This window comes from Perognathus longimembris, chromosome 8 (genome assembly GCF_023159225.1).
Source record: "Perognathus longimembris pacificus isolate PPM17 chromosome 8, ASM2315922v1, whole genome shotgun sequence".
NCBI lineage: Eukaryota > Metazoa > Chordata > Mammalia > Rodentia > Heteromyidae > Perognathus > Perognathus longimembris.
In genome coordinates, this window is record NC_063168.1 from 2157727 (window position 1) to 2178393 (window position 20667).

The window sequence follows — 20667 nt, forward strand, 5'->3', positions numbered from 1 at the left end:
TCCAAGGAGGATTAACCAACTAGCTAATGCTCAGCCCAGATTTAATTCATTCTCAAGAGTTCCCTGGGCAGAGGAGCTGGCATGCTGGCATCCAGCTGTAGGCCTAGGGACTAGAAAGGCATGGGGGAGGTGGACAGGAGGGTCCTGGGTTGGAGCCCCGTTGAGGTAAAGTTACTTCACTGAAGAAATAGAAAGTAGGAACGCTTTCCTAATAGGCTTGCGGCCCAGGGTTCAGCCAAAAGACCTGGCTCGAGAAGAAAACAAATGGCTTTAGTAAAAGTGGAGGTGAAAAATGTAGAGTTCCTGCACTGGGTTTATGTAGTAGAGTAGTGTGGGTGCGGGGGCCTTGAAAAATGGAAGGTGTGGAATGGTTTGTATGTTGTTGACTATCTCCTTCATTTCTTATGTCCGTTCACCCTCAAATCACTCATTCTTTCTTTTTGGTGCCAGTTGGCCTGGGTGCAGTTCTGAAGCTTCTTTGGCTCAAGGCTAGCACTCTACCACTTGAGCCACAGCGCCACTTCTGGCCTTTGCTGGGTACTTTACTGGAGATAAGAGTCTCACAGACTTTGCTGCATGGGCTGACTTTGAACCGTGGTCTTCAGATCTCAGCCTCCAGAGTAGCGAGGATTATAGATGTAGGCCATCAGCACCTGGCTTCACAAATTCTTTAAGTCATTTATCAAGGTCTGGTACTGGGATTCTTGGGACACCTGAGACCATTTCACTGAGTTCACATTTGTTTTTATGGGCTGGGAATGTGGCTTAGCAGTAGAGTGCTTGCCTAGCATACATAAAGCCTTGGGTTCGATTCCTCAGTACTACATACACAGAAAAGCCAGAAGTGGTGCTGTGGGCTCAAGTGGCAGAGTGCTAGCCTTGAGCAAAAGAAGCCAGGGACAGTGCTCAGGCCCTGAGTTCAAGCCCCAGGACTGGAAAAAAAATGTTTTTATAAAAACCTCAAGATGTTACTGGCTTTTTTTTTTTTTTTGGAGGGAGGTGGTACTGGGTCTGGTGTTTCCCAGCAACATCTTATACCACTTGAGCCTCTACCCTGTTATTGGCATTTTTCACTCTCATTTTCTCACTACACTAAAGTAGCAGGGATTTCAGGGTGTGTCGTACTTGATAGATTTATAAAAATACAGAACAGGGCTATTCTTCTGAATTTCATTTTGTTGTGGAAAACAGTTATTTTCATACAACATAATTAATTGGTTTTTAATGTTCTTTTAAATGACTGAAATAATTTTTTTCTGTTATAATTTCTAAGAGGACAAATTTCAACAGATGTAACCTAACCAAATAGGTTCTTTGGAAACCTAACCATTTGAAGAGTGCATAAAACCCTTTGTATAGACATCTGTTCCTGTATTCCTTGGCTAGCTTATTCATGAGCTATTGCCTTCTCAATCTGTACAGTTGCAGTTTGAAACAAAGACACACTACTAAGATCCAATGATTTGGACTGAGAGATGTGTGCCATTTCCTTCGGTTCAGAGGTAAAGGCAAGCCTGCCTTGCGAAGCCAGTAGCCTACTGATGTCCTGTGTGGGCCACATTGAGGGATTTCTTTTTCCTCCTTCCTACGCTTTTAACAGAGGTTGTGGCTCAGTGGTAGAGCACTTTCCTAGCAAGCATGAGAGCTGAGGTTGGATTCGACACTGCAGAAAAAGTAATCCTAAAAACATATGAGGATAATGTCTCACTGTTGGGATAACAAAATCTCATTCTCTTAACTAACACCTTTGCCATTCTTTTGGCTTCTTGCTCATTTACATTATGAGTTCAGAAGTACAATAGTGACATAGCTATAATTTCATAATCTTTTTTCCTAAATGGTGAAATATTTTGCCATATATTTAAAAGTTTCATTGTACCACTATTAGACCTAATCTTACTTGGATTAGGGGATAGTGATCTTATTTCTGGATATTTTAATATTCTATGAATATAAAATTCTGGTATTCATAGAATACCAGAAATGAAACATGTCTGTTTGCTGTGTCTAGTCCCTAACCCCATCACCCATGGGCCTTTGAAGTTCAAGTACATGCTGGGGGGGGTGGGGGGGGCAGGAGTGGCCCAGTTCTGCGTGGGCATAGTGGGAGGTTTGTACAGGTTAAGCACTCTTAAGACATTAAGAGTCTACAAAAACACTTTCCTCCACAAGAAAAGAGGTTGTGAAATTTCCTATTCACTGCTACCTTCCTCAGAACATGGTCTTCTCCCTAGCTGGCTAGATCCCAGCTCTTGAGATTTGTGTGGACACAGCCTAGGTCTCTTTCCTGAGGGCTGGCTTCCTTGTCTCTCAATGATTATCAGCTATAACCTTTACTCTTTACCTATTAAAGAGTGCCCCTAGAGTCTAGCAATTCCCTAGGCTGGTGAGGGCCATCCCTGGCCTATTGTTCACATAATGACAGTGTATTGTTTTGCATGACTAGAAAGGTTGTGAGTGACTAAGGTTTGGATGTGGTTTGTTCTTCCAAAGATTCAGATATTGGAAGTTTAGTACCAGTTGTGGGGATCTTATGAGTCACATGTGTTTGTGGCCAGCTGGGCTATACATGAGTTCGAGGCTACATAGCAAGTGAGCCTAGGCTACATAGTAAGTCTCTCTCTAAACAAATCAAACCAACTTTTGTGATCTACCCATATATAGCCATACATAGCCAGAACACTCTCTCATTTGATAACTTCTTGAGAAAGTGCCTTGGAATTATTGTTTTGATATGTTTAGGTTGCTTGACTTAAAGTTTATCTGGGTATAGACTTCTAGGAGAGTAATAAATCTTCTCTCTGAATTTTAAGGGCATTATGCTATTGCCTTCTAATAAGCAACATTACTATTAGTGATTCCTTCTGTAATATGACCTTTAAATATGACTTGTTTTTGTCCAACCATTCTGGAAATGTCTAGGAATTTCGGTTTAGCATTGATGGTAGAGAATTTCAGGATGGGATGGCTTGGCATACATTTCCTTCTTTGTGTTGGGCAGCAAACAGCCCTGCTAATAAGGAAACTCATGTTCATCACTTATCTGCACTGTTCTCTTTGCTAGAACTGCTCTTATCAGATATTGGAGCTCATGGCCTGTCTTCTCATTTTCTTACCCTTCTCCCTTATTTTCTGTCTAGTTAAATCTTTTTTTTTTTCTGTTTTCTGTCTCTTTTTGTTAATTGTCAGGATGATGTACAGAGGGGTTACAGTTACATGCTTAAGGTAGTGGATACATATACATCATTTCTTGTCATACCTGTTATCCCCTTCCTCATTTTCCTCCCTCCTTCCCTTCCCCACCCCAGTACCTCACCTCACCCCATCCCCTTGCTTTCTTAATTATTTTTTCAAAAACCAAAATTTAAAATAAAATAAACAGAGATTTTATCCTTAATGTCAATTGTCGCTCTAGTCTATAAAGGAAGGAACAGATTACATGAAGCAAAAGAAAAGAGATGAAGGAATTGAAGGAATTGTTTTACAGTTACTAATCATAGAGGACATATGCAGTATAGACTAGAGTCACTAGTCCCTTCTAGGTCACTTCCATGTTCTTGCATGCAAGGCTCAGAGAAAATAGAACTAAGGGATGATGAGAGAGTGTTGGACTGGTGGAGTGCAAATTATCTGCTACCAGGGGTGGATGAGGAGAGAGGCAGAGATATTTTTACGTATTTTCTTGCTAGTTTTTTCCTCTCTCAAGTGTGCACAGGACATCCTTTTTCCAGGTCTTTGTGACTCCTACCTGTATAACAGCTACTCAGTAGGGCTTTCAGCTTTCAAAGGAAACACATCAGAGAGGAAATGATGGAGACAGGTGCTGCTCTCTTCTCCTATGTGTATCTAACAATTAAATCATGATGTGGATTGCCAGATTCATAATTCAAGAACAAAGGGTGGTTCTTCTCCACCCCCCATACTAGAGCGTGTTTTTGTTTTTTTGTTTTTGTTTTGTTTTGTTTTTTGTTTTTTTGAGCTGGTCCTCCAGCTTGACCTCAGGGCCTGGGCACTGTCCCTGAGCTTTTTTGCCCAAGGCTAGCGCTCTGCCACTGGCTTTACGTCTGGCTTTTTGGTGGCTAGGAGCTAAGTCTCAAAGACTTTCCTTCCTGGGCCGGCTTCAAACCCATGCTTCTTAGATCTCAGCCTCCTGAGTAGCTAGGATTACAGGTGTGAGCCACTACGCCCCACTTCCTGGGTGTCCAAAGCCGTCATCTCATGAAGGAAAATGACCAGTTGGGCAGTGTTTGTTTTGTCTGTTGTCTCATTTGTTCACAAGCCAAAGTGAAACGTCGGGAATCTTCGGTAGCATTCTTCTTCAGTGTTTTTCAACACCTCGTGCTAAGTAAATAATCTCATCTGAAACAGTTCTCTGAGACAAATTAACACTCTGAGACAATTTTGTCAGGTGTTAACAACTCTGCAGCAGCCACTAGCACCGTGCACAAGCTCTTCTTTTAAACGGTTTCACAAACTTTGCATTTGTTTTGCATAATCACCAAAACATTCAAGTGTCACAGAAGGCTCTTGTCCTTCCTAGGGGAGAAATGAACCATGTGGTTCCTTTAGAGTTGTCCTTTGGGCCTCAGTTTCTTTGCAATTACTTCCCTCACTATGCAACTCATTTGAATAACATTGGCTTTGTCCCAATGAGGCCTGGTGAAAGCTACTTGTTACTCCAAACCACTGAAGAGCATTGCTTTTCTGCACACACATGGAGCTTCCAAAGTCATTGCATGTAGCATGTTCTGAGCTGGGATGATGTTCCGGATCAGCTGTCTGTCTTGGAAAGATTGACACTCCTCCGTATTCACTCTACTTTGCTTGACAGTCACCATTTGTAGGATGACACACTGCTGAAGTTTTAATTACTATCCAGATGTGTGTGTGGCAGCACAGTCATTTTAAAAAATCATCTTGCTTTTGTTGCTGATCTAACCCTGCATTTTGGATTTGGAACATCCCTGACATTCATAAAATCAATTCTTTTTTTTTTTTTTTGGCCAGTCCTGGGCCTTGGACTCAGGGCCTGAGCACTGTCCCTGGCTTCTTCCCGCTCAAGGCTAGCACTCTGCCACTTGAGCCACAGCGCCGCTTCTGGCCGTTTTCTGTATATGTGGTGCTGGGGAATCGAACCTAGGGCCTCGTGTATCCGAGGCAGGCACTCTTGCCACTAGGCTATATCCCCAGCCCATAAAATCAATTCTTGAAGTCATTTCTATGTACTCTAATTTTCTTGATCTTCATCAGCGATTCTTTTTTTTGTGAGATTCAGTTTTTGTTGAGAGCGGATGTGTGGATAAAGATCGGATTGGAGTGGTCATCTGTGTGGACAAAGAAGTTGACAACGTTCATCCGTGATCAGATGCAAGGCCATCAGCGCTGTGAGGCCTCATCTCATGGCCTCTCGTCTCCTCGTCTCTGACCACGCCATGCGTGACACGCTTCGGCAGCGTGTTCACTCTCAGCCTGCCCGGCACTGACTTTCCTGAGGTAGCGCAGTCCTGGCAAATGTGCTGTGGACAGATGCCGAGAAACATGGGCGTCTCTCCTGTCTGATATTCATATGTGTCTTGTCTACCCCTTGACATTCTTTGCTTGTCCTTCAAAATTTACATTATTTTTATTTTGCATCACCTAATATCAATTTATGTTTCTATAAGAACATCGCTCATGGTTGCTATGGCAGGACCAAATCAAGTGGTTTTCAGGGCTTTCCTGGGCTGTGGGCCAGACATTCCCGATATTCAGTAGAACTCTGTTTGCCCACCGGCAACCTTGGCACGTGGCCGCTTCTGTAATCCTCAGCTTCAAGCAGCAAGAGGCAGCGGCAGCAGACAGCAGCAAGGAGAACCAGGAGACAACTTGTAGTGCTACAACTCACACAGGCCTAGGGTGCTGGGACCCTTAGCCTTATAAAGAAAGTGGTATAAACCTCAGGCCAGCCGGGAGCCAGTGGCTCACGCCTGTAATCCTAGCTACTTAGGAGGCCGAGATCTGAGGATCAAGGCAAGGTTCATAGCCAGCATGGGCAGGAAAGTCCGTGAGACTTGCACTTCCAATTAACCACCCCAAAAAGCCAGAAGTGGAGCTGTGGCTTAAGTGGTAGAGCACTAGCCTTAAGCACAATAGCTTAGGGACAGCACTCACACCCTGAAATTCAAGCTCCAGGATTGGCACCAAAAACAAAACAAAAAAGCATCAGCCTACATGTCAGGATCCTGAGTCTTTGACAGTGGCTAGTGTCATAGCTCTTGGTCCAAGGTGTTGGGACCATGACCCTTAAGGCATGGCAGCTCTCTGGACCTCTTGCAGTGACCAGGCCCTACAGTCTTCTTCAGCTCTATGTAGTCCTTGCTGTTCCAGTAGCTCTGCTTCTCCTTTTTTGGAACTTTGGCTGCCCTCTTCATACTTGTGTGTGTTTGTGTGTATGTGCTAGTACTGGGGCTTAAACTCAGGACCTTACACTCTCACTTGGCTTTCTTTTGCTCAAGGCTGACACTCTACCCTTGAGCTACAGCTCCACTTCCTGCTTTTTGGTGGTTAAGTGGAGATGAGTGTCTCATGGACTTTCTTGCCCAGGCTGGCTTTGAACCTCAGTCCTCAGACTGCAGCCTCCTGAGTAACCAGGATTATTGGTGTGACCCACCAGCACCTGGCTATTGTTTGCATATTTTAAACTTTAGACTTGTAGTCCAGTCGGTTTTGTTTAGTTGGTACCTGCCTGGGGAGTGGTGGGTCTTGCCCTCCAGGGCTGGGCACTGTTGCTGAGCTTCTTGTGCTTGTGGCTAGCACTCTTAGCACTTGAGCCACAGCACCACTCCCAGCCTCTTCGGTGGCTAATTGTAGATAAGAGCCTCATGGATTTTCTTGCCTGAGCTGGCTTCAAAGTGTGATCCTCAGATCTCAGCCTCCTGAATCGGCTAGGGTTGCAGACATGAGCTTCAGGAAACTGACAAGATTGCTTATTTATTTAATACTAAGGGATGGGATCTGATTCAAGACCTAGGTGAGATAAGCCTTGCTAGGTGAGCACTCTCCCAGTAAGCCCCAGCTTCAGCTCTTCAGCTTCCCTCTTGTTGCTGCTGCCATACGGTACTGCCAGCCTTGGGCAGCAGCTGTCCTCTTCCCGGCTGCCATCACCTTTGCTGCTATACTACTGCTCCACTGTGCGTCTGTGTTCTTCCTTCATGTTACCAGCTCAGTCCACTCTACTAACGGCAAGGATTAAAAGTAGGCAAGCATGGGCTGGGGATATGGCCTAGTGGCAAGAGTGCCTGCCTCATATACATGAGGCCCTGGGTTCGATTCCCCAGCACCACATATACAGAAAATGGCCAGAAGTGGTGCTGTGGCTCAAGTGGCAGAGTGCTAGCCTTGAACAAAAAGAAACCAGGGACAGTGCGCAGGCCCTGAGTCCAAGGCCCAGGACTGGCCAAAAAAAAAAAAAAAAAAAAAAAAGTAGGCAAGCAAAGACGACTCCAGAAGCCTTTTTATTGAGCCTAATATTGCAACACCGTGGTTCAGCGCAGAAGACAATCTTCTGGCCAAGTCACAAAGTGAGCTGAACAGCCTGTTCATGTAGTCAGAAAGGGAGCGTGGTAAAGGTGTCTGTACCAATCATGGCAGAGTCCCTTGGGCAAATGAAGGACTATGTTCTCACCAGTCGCATGCCCTCTGCTGGGCCACCAGGGGAAGTGCTTCTCCTCTGTCCTCAGTGGAAATGGCCACAGAGCTACCCTGCGCCATCCAGGAGGCAGGCTTGTGATAGCAAGTCTGGCACAAGCTGTTTAACAGAGTTGGAGGTGGGAGAGAGCCTTCAGGAGCTGGAGTTGTGCTTCAGCTGCAAGCAGCTCTTCCTGTTGTGGAGCCTACTGAAAACATCTGTGGAGTGTTCAAAGTAGCCAACCCTGGCACGTGCATAGTCCAGCTGTCTACGGGGTGGATGGTCCTTTGCTCAGGGTAGCTGGCACCACGGAAAAGTGTCACTAGGGGAGTGACATCTTAGGTTATTGAGAGGGAGAATAAATAAGATGGAAACACCGAGGGTGAACTCCTATAATTCATGGTAGCTGTAATTTGTATATTACAGTGCTTCAACCATGTCCAGCTCCTTTCCCTGCGTCTCTCCCATCTGTTCCTTAGACATCTTGAGAACACTTCCACATTTTTCCCCATTGCATAGATGGTCAAATCTTTGTATAAAAAGTGTTAGAAATTTAGATGTTCTTATCATGGTTTATAAAAGATCAGAATTTCAGGCAAAGTTTCCAAAAGAGTTTCTCATCCAGATTTAATTTAACTTTAAATTAGTCATGGTAGCAGTTCTAGTGAAGATCAAGCCCCATCTAGTGGTGGCTTTTAAGTGTGTGATTTAAAATACTTTTGAGTAGACATACAAACCAGGTTCAGAAGTCAGGTGCATAAAAGGTTAGAATACTGTTCGGTATCTGCCCAGTTTCCCCACCTCTATCACTAAAAGCACAGAAAGCAGACACTTACCAGCTTCTGGTGTGCCAGAAGAATCTCAAAACCACATGCATGAATATGCAAGCAAATGTATAATCTAGTCTATCCATTTTTGACACGTACTCTAACAGTACAAGTAACACATTTACTTGTCTTCAGCTCGATTACTTTCCTTCAAGAACATTTATCTTGCTGAGTACCAGTGGCTCACACCTGTAATCCTAGCTATTCAGGAGGCTGAGATCTGAGGATCATGGTTTGAAGCCAGCTGGAACAGGAAAGTCAATGAAATTCTCATCTCCAATTAACTGCCACAAAAGCCAGAAGTAGAGCTGTGGCTCAAGTGGTAGAGAGCTAGCTTTGAGCAAAGAAGCTCAGGGAAAGTGCTCAGGCCCTGAGTTCAAACCCCAGGACTATCACCCCCCCCCAAAAAAAGATAACCTGTTTCTGTTAAGAAACAATTGAGTTGACTATTAATAGTTGACGAATGTTTATTAATAATCTAATTTTCAAGAAACTTCCTTGAGATATGTTTGTTTTGTAGTTTTGAAATAATTTCATCAATTATTTGGGCCAATATATGTGTCTATGGCCTTCTTCTTCTGTCCATGTTATATGTCTTCTTTTTCTACATGGATCGACAGAATTATTATTGATATTGGACACTTTGGAGATATTTGGTGTCTCAGGAAGCTTAACAATGTGAGATAGGTATGGGAATTTGGAATTATAAAACAAACGAGGAGTAACTTTTGTAGTAGAATTACTGAAATAGAAAGAGTATATTTAATAATTTATGTTTTAAATCCTGCCTAAAGCATGCTTTATGATATGCTTGTGGGCATTTTTTCCACTGGTCCTCATAGAATGGGGGTTTCCTTTGACCCACATTTTTCTCTTGATTATAAAACTTATCATTTGGAAGTAGAGATGGGGCTCAAGTGGAAGAGTTCCAGCCTGGATGGAGAAGAACGAGTGAGGACACAAGATCCAGAGTTTCAGTTTCAGTACCAGCAGTAAATAAAACAAACAAACTCAGAGCTTCTTTTTAATAAATAGTACTGTGTGTGTATATATGCATGGTTCTATAAGTTACAGAACACCATAAATGTATACTTATGCCTCACATATGTCAGGATATATAAAGGATAATTTTTAGAAATAGTATTATGGGTCAAAAAGTAGATTAATTTGTAATTTGGGTTCCAATATTTTCCAGAAAAACTCCAAGAGAATCCCCAGGCTCTGAGTTCAAGTACCAGGCCTGGCACCAAAGCAACAACAAAAACACACTATACATTTTTTTCTCTTCTCTCGTATACTTCAGGAATATTTAAGAATGAATTCTTTTCCCCCAGCACAGGGGTTTAAACCCGGGGCTCACACTTGCTAGGCAGGCTTTGCGTCACTTGAGCCACACTCCCAGTTCTTTTTACCTTCGGTTATTCTTTTGATAGGCATTGGGAGGGGTGGGGAGACTGGAGCTGGTCTCCAACTAGGTGGGATAATAATCCACGTGCCACACTTGGCTTGTTGGTTGAGATGGAGGGGACTCACTATCACTGATGCTTTGTTTGGACTGGCTTCAGACTGTGATCCTCTCAATCTATAAGACCTCTTCAGTAGCTGGGATCCCAAGCACCTCCCTCCCCCATGTCTGCCTAAGTGTTTTAGTTGGTTGTCTGGGTAGAGGGTGATTCCAGGTTTAAAAAAATGATACAGCAGTATGGTGTAAAATGTAATGACTCAAAGCAAGGGCTGTTTATTATTGATCATGCTTCTGCAGGTGATCAGAATTTTCTACTCTTAGCTGGGATCCTTTAGCTGTGAGTTGGCTGGTAGCTCTTCTGCCCTGGCTGGATTTTGATTGTGCTTGAGTGTTGTCCAGCAGCGGTAGGCTGGCCCAGATCACCTTGGCTGAAGCGAATCAGCATTGCTTCCTCTGTGTGCCTTCCCCCAGCCTGGGTGTGATCATCGATTAGCTCAAGCGCATTCCTGTAAGTACTGCAAGAAGGCTAGGAAAGGAAGGGAACTGCATAAGCAACTTCTCAAGCCTTTGCACCTCTCAAGTGGACTGATAGTGGCCAAAGTAAGTTACATGGCCAACCCCAGATTCCAGGGCTGGGGTGAAACAGCCTCTACTTGTTCCATGGGAATCAAAGGGCCAAAGGGAAGAAATCCAGGAGAACTGCCAGGATTAGGGAAAGGGAGGAAAGAACAGGTGTAGTGGAGAGGACATTTAAGGCAGCAAAGCTACTCTGTATGCTGGTATAATAGTGGATGTTTGCAGTTATAAATTTGTCCAAACCCACAGACTTCATCATTAATGGTAAACCCCAATGTAAACTACGGACTCTAGGCTCATCAGTTATAAGCAATGTGTCCTGCTGATGGCGCATACCAATAACAGGAAAGGTTATTCCTAGCTGAGAGTAGGGAATGTATGGAAAATTTCTGTACCCTCTGCTCAATTCTGCTGCAATCTAAAACTGACTTTTTAAAAGTTAAATTTACAAAACCTTATAAGAAGTACTATATTATATTATACTTACCTCTAAATTTTGCTCATCCTTTCTGAAGGTCCTCACTCGTTCTTCTCCATCCAGGCTGGAACTCTTCCACTTGAGCCCCATTTCTACTTCCAAATGATAAGTTTTATAATCAAGAGAAAAATGTGGGTCAAAGGAAACCCCCATTCTACAATGGGTATCTGTTACCATTTCCTTTCTGTTGAGAGATCTCCTTGAGGTCATTTTACAGGGAAGATTTGTTAGAAACGAGATATTTATTTGTCTGGGAATGTCTTTATTATTCTCCTTCATGTCTGAAAGACAATTCGGGGAATGTAAGGTTTTCTGTTGATGTTCTTTTGTTTCAGAACCAGGAAACTGTTGAGCCTCTTCCTTCAGGCCTTCATGGCTTCTGATAACTATCCTCATCGCAGTGGGCTTTTCCCTATCAGCAACCCATCATTTCTCTCAGACTGCCTTCAAGAATTGTTCCTTTGTCTTAGTTTTCAGAATCCTAATTTGATGTCCCTTGTCATTGTGTGTGTGTGTGTGTGTGTGTGTGTGTGTGTGTGTGTGTGTCATCCAGACCTGTCTCCTGGGTCTGTAGGTTTTTTTTTATATCTTTTGTTGAACTTGGATATGTTTTTCATATTTTTTTTAATATTTTGAGACTCATAATCTTTCTTCATTCTTTTTGAAATTTTTTTTTGTTTCAAAAGTTTCTGAGAGGCTGGGGATATAGCCTAGTGGCAAGAGTGCCTGCCTCGGATACACGAGGCCCTAGGTTCGATTCCCCAGCACCACATATACAGAAAACGGCCAGAAGCGGCGCTGTGGCTCAAGTGGCAGAGTGCTAGCCTTGAGCGGGAAGAAGCCAGGGACAGTGCTCAGGCCCTGAGTCCAAGGCCCAGGACTGGCCAAAAAAACAAAACAAAACAAAAAAAAAGTTTCTGAGAAATATTTGTCTTATTTTTTAGCTCATATTCCTTTTGTTGTTCAGATGGGATGAATGCTGGGTTTGTGTCACAATCTGCTTAGATTGCTATTACAAGATAGTTTAGAATGAGTAGCTTTGAAACTACAGAAACTTATTTTCTGCAGTTCTGGAGGCTGGGCATCCAAAATCCAAGTGCTGGAAGAGCTGATGTCTAGTGAAACCTGTTCCTTACTCCATGCCTTCTCCCTGTGTCCTCACAGGACATCTGTCTGGGCATCTTTACAAATGTCTATTTATTTGTATTAAGCGGTTGTGCAAAGGGGTTTCGGTCCAGGAGTCAGGTTACAAGTACAGTGCATCTTAACCAGTGCTTTCACTGTTCTCCCCCAGCCCTCCCCATCCCATCCCTACCCTCAGGTTACGTAGATCACTTTTTATATAAAGTATATTGGATATCGTGACTGTGTTTGCCCATTCTTCCCCTCTCCACTCACGTGTCTGGCATCTGGTATAAAGGCACTAATTCCATTCATAAAGGTTCCACTGATGTGTTTTAGCCACCTCCCAAAGGCTGAACCTCCTAATGTAATCACCTTGACAACTAGGATTCAGTATGTGAATTTGGAGAGAACACCTATGCAGATCTATCTCACATAATGCAAGTGTCTGTAACTTTAAAGCTCTGTAGAGGGGAGAAGGTACAGTTGTGTTTTAAGATGGATTTATATTTTCTCTTTCCACTTGACCTTATGGGTTAGATGTATACTGTGTGTTACACACATAGTCCAATGAGACAAGACCTGTTTTCTCAGTCACCAATTTAATGTCACACTATAACATGTTGCTCATGTGTTATCTGTTCTGTATAGGTATGATTTAAGTTTGGATGAGATGAGAGCTTTGACAGTTCAGAGAGTGAAGTTTGCCATGGGTCTCCCTCCGCTAAAGCATGCATTACAGGAACTGGTAAGTCAATATTTTCGTATAATTCTGTGTGTGTGTGTGTGTGTGCACGCACGTGCGTGTGCATGCATGTGCTTGTACATGTGAGAGATTTTGTTCCATTTGCTTTTGAGGCTTGCACAAGCTCCCTCATCTTGTTCTGGGCATGCTGACATTCTGATAGACAAAGTTGTTGCACGAGGAGACACTTTCCTCAGTCCCCCTTTTTGCTCTGCTCTCCTAACTGACCCCTTTCACTGGCTCACACATTTATGTCTTCAAGCGCTCAGGTTAGGAAATAGGAGAACTGAGAGAAGTAATGTCATTCCCCCTCTCCCCCAAAGAAAACCCAATATAATTTTAGGCATAAAGTATTAATTGCTGAGAAATAGAGCTAGCTCATTTTAAAGGTCATTTGATATGTTTTAGAATTGTCCAAAGTTTACAAGTATTGTTTTTCTAAAAATGCCTTATTTATTGAATTTCTTTATTGCCATTAAGGCCTGGGCACTGCCCCTTAGGATTTTTGCTCAATGGCACCCTGCCACTTGGGCTATAGCTCCTCATCTGGCTTTTTTGGAGATAAGCGTCTCTGGGATTTTTCTGCTCTGACTAGCTTTGAATTGAAATCCTCAGATCTCAGCCTCTGATCTCAGCTAGGATTACAGGTGCAGTGCTTGGCTAAAAATCGTCATTCTAAACTCACTGGAATATTAGTTGGCTTCTCTTCATGATAAGAAAGAAAAAGAGAAAGACTATATGGTTAGAGGTTTCCTTAGGGATGCTAGCATTATACATTATATACGCTAGTGTTATATATTGTTAGCTGGGTTAAAGCCTATTTCCATTTCATTTAGCTTCATGGCTTCCTTAAACTTAGTATCACACAGGAAAAGGTGCTGTACCTCCTGGCTCCTCTTTGGGGAGAGCCTGAACTAGGGAAGACTGGACCTTGAATAATGCCTGAGAGATTAGGGACAGAAACAAGGCCTTGAGTTCAAGCCTCAGTACTGGCACAAACAAACAAACAAATAAATGAAATTATTTTCGGGCTGGGAATATGGCCTAGTGGTAGAGTGCTTGCCTTGCATACATGAAGCCCTGGGTTCGATTCCTCAGCACCACATGTATAGAAAAGGCCAGAAGGGGTGCTGTGGCTCAAGTGGTAGAGTGCTAGCCTTGAGCAAAAAGAAGCCAGGGACAGTGCTCAGGCCCTGAGTTCAAGCCCCAGGACTGGCCAAAAAAAATCAAATAAAATTATTTTCAAGCTATTGAATTGTATGTCAATGGAACATACACTTAGGACTGTGATTATAACCCCAAACCAAAACCAAAACCAAAACCAAACTTTGCTAGCAATAGTGTTATCAAGATCCAGCTTCCACAAGCATTCCTTGTCGGACTGCTGGGCTGGTGGACTCTTGGCATGAAGCCAGCCTTTTGCTGCCTTCACTAACCCAATATGTCTACAGCTGAAGGTATTGTCAGTACTCAGGACTTGGACTTGAGGAGCGTTGATCCTTTCATGAGGCTTGCTAATTGCTGCCTGCCCTGCTAAATCTGGAAGATTAACTTCCTAACGAAGTGTGTTCAGCCCTGGATCCAATTAGCTTCCTCTTTTAGTGGCCTTTGGCATCCTGGACACATTTCCATCTTCGATGATTAGGAATAATTCCTCCATGAGATACAGGATTGACGACTGTAGACGATCCTGCCAGTTCATTTCTGTTTGGCCTGTTTGGCATTTCATTCTGTGTAAATTGACAAAGCCAATGAACCAGAAGGAAACTGGATGTCAGTGTGGCAGGCTTATCATGTTGGGCAGATATCATGAGACATCTGTGGTTGAAGGCTCTCAAATTCTGCCTCATAAACAACTGGAGGAGCCGTCCACACACTTCCAATAATCGGGAATGGTTACATGATTCATCCTGCTGTCTCTCAATAGAAATATTGACTTGTGGCTATCCTTGTTGTTCTGGGAGCTTGCCAGCCCTTGCCAGTCCTTTCCATCTTCCCTTGGCCCCTGTTCTGTATTGTGTTCGCTCTGACGGGTGATCTGATGAGCTCAGAGACAGAGGGCAACGTGTAATGCTGCTGTTTTTGAGCACCAGTGAGCGGGGACCTCATTCACTCCAGGTCTCCACGGACAGCTCACAAGCCAAGAATAAGCTGCTAAATGATTTCCACTCTGTTTGCCCCTCTACCATCTGTAAGGTGAGATGCTCCAATAATCTTAGAGAAAAAAAAAACCCATCGAGACTAACCTCAGAGTGTGATGTGCATATACACAAACACACAACACACATCCAGTGTGAACACCGTGTCTACACTGTACTGGCTCCTCCCAAGCCTGCAGCTGGTGACCTCACCCTTGTGCATCTCAATTGAGGGCTTTCTAAAGGTTCCAGAACTGGATCCTGGGTGGGAACGTCATTGACTGCTTGTGTCCCGAGGAGGAGACAGCAGACTCAGGCTGATTGTCTGCCTTGTGGCAGCTCCAAGGCCAGACTATGACTCCTCCTTCAGGAGGTTAATTCTATGTGGAGAGCAGCCATGTCGGAGACACTTGTCCCTGGAAGATGGAAGGGATGAACGGTCCGCACCGTGTCTACATAGCTCCATGTGCTGTGTACATACTTGGTGTCAGTCACAGCCCTAAGAACCTCAAGTGGATGATTGTGTTGAGTATTTATAGCATACCCTCATACTGGACCAATTTTACAGGTAAGTAAACTGAAGCTGAGTAATTGGCCTGAGGTCAGCGATACAACTTGTAAGTTGTGTATGTAACTGGTTTATGAAAGTAAGTATATATATGTAACTGGTAGAACATTGAGGATTCAAGGCCACATTTTAGCTTACTAATGTCCCTTTAATCTGGTTATGTTTGCCCCTGGCTGCAAGCTAGAGTCAGAAAGAAAGTACTAAAGATACTGCTGTGTAGGCTCTTTATTTCTGTTTGTTGTATAGGGCAAGAATCCAGGACCTTGCCGATGCTCTACCACTCTGTACCTCTTATGTCAGGCCCCCAGGCCCCAGCTTTTTTTTTTTTTAATGTTTTTAGTATAGTTTATTTTATAAAACAAATTTAAATGAGAAATAGTACTGACGATTATATAACAATAGCTCATGAAAATAGTTGCAAAAATTGAGCGTTTACTGTGGGCAAAACATTCCTGTTTATCTCAATTAATCCCCCAAATATTATGCTGTATATAATAACACATATTACATGGAATGACATTAAGAGATAAAATATAGAGATTTGATTTATTAAAATTTAAATATAAGAGATTAAATATAAATAAAATATAAGGGGTTAAATATATAGAGATTTAATTAAAATATAAATAAAATATAAAGGTTTAACTTGTAGGCTAGATGACATAGCTAAGTCAGCTATTTATGAGTGGAAAACACAAAATATCAACCATTGGCCTCTATGTCTTTTACTGAGCTCATACTATACCCGACAATGATGCCAGGTAATGAATCTCTTGCACAACTAGTCTTTTTTTTTTTTTGCCAGTTTTGGGCCTTGGACTCAGGGCCTGAGCACTGTCCATGGCTTCTTTTTTGCTCAAGGCTAGCACTCTACCACTTGAGCCACAGCGCCACTTCCAGCTTTTTCTATATATGTGGTGCTGAGGAATCGAACCCAGAGCTTCATGTATACAAAGTAAGCACTTTTACCACTAGGCCATATTCCCAGCCCTTGCACAAGTAATCTTTGACTACAATCCCTTTTAACTTTCAATTCTCCTGTCTCTGCCCCTTGAATAGCTGGGATTACAGGCATATGTCACCATACCTAGCTTGCTATGTAGGCTTTTACTCAGGCCAATGATATTGATATTCCTCCAGCATTGTTCTTCCTGCTGAGGATTGTTTTTTGCTATTTGGGATCTTCTATTATTCCATATGAATTTTTGAATTGCTTCTTCTATATCACTGAAGAATGTTTCAACCATTCTTTCTTCCTCCTCCTCCTTCTCCTCCTCCTCCTCCTCCTCTTCTTCTTCCTTCCTTCTTTCTTCCTTCTTCCTCCTCTTCTTATCTTTTTCTTTCTCCTCCTCCTCTTCCTCCTTTCCTCCTCCTCCTCCTCTTCCTCCTCCTCCTCCTCCTCCTCCTCCTCCTCCTCCTCCTCTTCTTCCTCCTCCTCCTCCTCCTTTTTCTTCTTTCACTCAGTACTGGAGCTTAAATTCTGGACCTAGGCACTGTCCTGGAGGTTATTTTTCTTTGCTCAGGGCTAGCACTCCACCACTTAAGACATAGCTCCACTTCTGGCACGTGCATGTGCACATATGTGCACGCGTGTGCATGTGTGAGATTACTTGGAGATAAGAGACTTTCCTGCCTGGGCTAGCTTCAGACCATGATCCTTATATCCCAGCCTTCTGGGCAGTTAGGATTACAAGGATGAGCCACCAGTCCCGGACTCATTCAGTTTTCTCAGGAAGACCAATCTCAGCAGTTTGAGGGGAAATGAACAGAAGGATCTGTAGCCTCATAGTTGTCATTATTATAATTATTTCTTTGATCAGGATTTTAGATAATCAGTTTTAGGTGCTTCTGGTTTTATATTTAGACTTTTTTATATTAGATTTATAACACAAATACGCATTTGGGAATGATGAAAATGGTTGCTTTCCTGTTTAACTCCTGGGAAAATAAACAGCCTTCCCTCAGAGGCTGGAGGTGCCTTGCAGAAAATGGAGCAGGAAACCAATCGTGATGCCCACCTGCCGCTGGTGCTTCGTGGCAGCCCAGCCCACCCAGACCCTGTCCTGTTGCCCACAAGTACTAGCAGCAACTCTTGCTGGACCTACAGACAGCGATGAGGCGTAACTCTCCCGCCCCACCCCACCCCAGTTCTGGCTCCTGATCTGCTTACTCTGGCTTTTGGCTTCATTGCCTTCCCTGGCCTCGGCTCAACCCTTGGCGCTCTGGCTTCTGTTTGTCCTGGAACCCAGGCTGTTCCTAGTGGGCTCTGACAGGCTGCCCTGGCTCTTGGTTCTTTTGTGCTGCCTTTGGCAGGCGTCTTTGTCCCGGCTCCAGCTCCATGGACTTGGATATCGGCCACTTGGCCAGCTCCGGCCCCGTGGGATAGTGTGGAGTATTTGCGCAGAGTTGACAGGATGAAGTGGCCTGTTTATAGAAGTCTCTCTGTATAGATTCGCACCAGAACTGTGTTGTCGTCTTGACGGCCACAGGGATTGCTTGAAAGGGGGACTGAGTTGCCTGCCAAGCAAATCCAGTGCAGCTGGAATCATGCTGCTGTTTATTTTTGACACAGCAACTATTCTGCACAGTAAAAGCTTCTCACTTTAAGGCTTAATTTTACTCTTGCAGTAAAATATTATAAATAATATATAATATATAATAATATAATAAAAATACAACATGCCACTATCGGCCCAGTCACCTTCAGGTAAGCTGATTCATCGTTGACAATTGTTTACTGCGATCTGATTATGAGCCAAGTGAAGGAAGAGCAGTGAAGAAAACAGGCAAAAATATATCTTTATAGAGTTTACATTTAATTCTGGGAGGAGACATATAATAAATGAATACATTTAAGGTATATCAAATGGCAAGACACTTGATAAAAGTCACACGTGGTAGGCCAGGTATGGTGCTGGCCTGTAATCCTACTTCCTCAGGAGGCAGAGATTAGGAGGAAACACTTTTGAGGACAGCTCAGGCAGAAAGTTAGTGAGACCTCATCTCAACTAATAATAATAAGCTAGGCCTGGTGGTACATGCATGTAATCCCAGCTGTGTAGGAGATAATAGGTAGGAGGATCATAGCTTAAGGACAATTATAGGGGCAAAAATTGAGACACTACACAGAAAATAACTAAAGCCAAAAAAGGTTGGAGAGCATGGATCAAGTGGTAGAATGCCTCCCTAGCAAGGGCAAGGTTCTGAGTTCAAGCCCTTGTAAGCCAAAGACATACAAATAAGCAAGTAAACAAACAAATACAGTAAATTGAGAAGAAAAGGTAGAATTGTCTTTCTTGGCAAATAAATGTCATATGATTCCACAAAAGTCTGAGAGAACTAATAAACAAATTCAACGAAATCTTAGGATAAAAAAAATGCAGAAATAATGTATATTTCTGTGCATCAGCAGTAGATGATAAAATGGAAATTGAGAATACAAATCTATAATAGCATTAAAAAACCACAAATACTTATTGCTGTAAAAATTAAGAGAGACATAAGGAAAATAGGAAGTCCTCTCATGTTCATGGATTAGAAGATATAATATTGTTAAAATGCAAATGTCAATACCATCCAGAGTAAATAATTGATTTTGTACACTTTTTTTTTCTTCATCCTAACATAGAAACTATTATGTTTCCAGTGAAAGCAAGTCAGGCTCAGAGAGATAAAGAATGCCTGCTTTCTCTCCTATGTGAGAGTTAGATCTAAATTACTAAATATGGTATCTGCAGGGAAAGGTTCCACTGGTGCAACTCTGTTGAATAGCTAGTAATGTACAGCTTTAAAAAATGAATACCAAGAAACTTGAACATTTCTGTGAGGGGTAGGATCAAGGGAGGAGAGGACAGATGAATGGAGACAGACAGACAGACAGAGAGTGGGGGGGGGAATACAACCATAATATCCAATGTCTATTTGTGAGAATGGAACTAGGTAAGTTGAGGAGATGGGTAGGGTGGGGGGAGATGGGGGAGAATGATGAAAGGGTGACATTTATCAAGACGCACTATACTCCCACACTGGCTTGTTGAATTGCAGCCCCATTGTACAACAAAAGGCAATAAAAATAAATAAATAAAAGGAAGGAAAAGAAAGAAAATCCACACTAATATTCATAGGGAATTTCAAGAGCCCACAAACAGTCCAAATAATCTAGCAAAAGGTGAATAATTTGAAGGTTCTGCACTTCACAGTTTCAAAATATGCTACGAAGCAACTGTAATCAAAGAGGTATAATAATGGTATCAAGCCCGATGTATAGACCAATGGGACACAATAGAGAGCCCTTTGAAAGGAACCCTTATATATGCAGTCGGTGACTTCCAGTAAACTGACAAACTGTTGAAAGGTGCCAGGACAATAAGATAATCAAATGGAAAAGAACGAATTGGCACTTTAAATGCAAAATTCATAAATTAATACATGTTATGTAAATATACAAATTAACTTATATAAAGCACCTGAACATAAGAACTAAAATTAATAAACTATTAGGAGAAAACACGGTGAGAAGCTTTGCAACACTGGATTTGGAGATGATTTCTTGGGTATGGCACCAAAAAATAAAAATTCTGATGGTTAATTAGAATTTCATGGACTTTCCTGCCCAGGCTGACTTTGAACCAAGATCTTCAGATCTCAGCCTCTCGAGTAGCTAGGGTTACAGGCATGAGCCACTGGTGCCTGTCAAGAAATAAATATAAACAGGGAAACATGCACACATCCAGTCACTCAAAGAGCACTGCTAAGTAGCTCCTCTATGCCAATCTGGCCTTTTTTAGTGCATAAGGTATGTAATTATGTGTTGTTTTAAAGAATCCAAACAGGGTAATCATAGTATAGTTTTTCCCCTATTTATTTTCGTGGTTATAGGCTTCTCATTTCAGACTCAGAAAGACCTATGTCTGACTCCTTTTCTGAGGAGCAAATTTGCCTGGGGCAAATTTCTGCCTTCTCTAAACCTCAGTTTCCTCCTCTGTAAGTTGCAAGTTGTGATTAGTTCTTCCCTTTAAGGGTTTATGTGAGAAGCAAGTGGCACCATGTATGTCAGGTTGTCAGTGAGTGGGCACATAGGAA

The 20667-nt window shown here is 42.7% G+C and overlaps 1 protein-coding gene across 1 annotated transcript in view; it reads left to right on the forward strand.

The window, feature by feature from the left end:
• Nucleotides 1-20667, forward strand: part of Acoxl (acyl-CoA oxidase like) — a 241958-nt gene that overhangs the window by 793 nt on the left and 220498 nt on the right. The window contains 2 exon segments of the mRNA XM_048353507.1: nucleotides 12786-12882; nucleotides 17899-18134. Coding sequence (XP_048209464.1) covers nucleotides 12786-12882; nucleotides 17899-18134 — 333 coding nt within the window.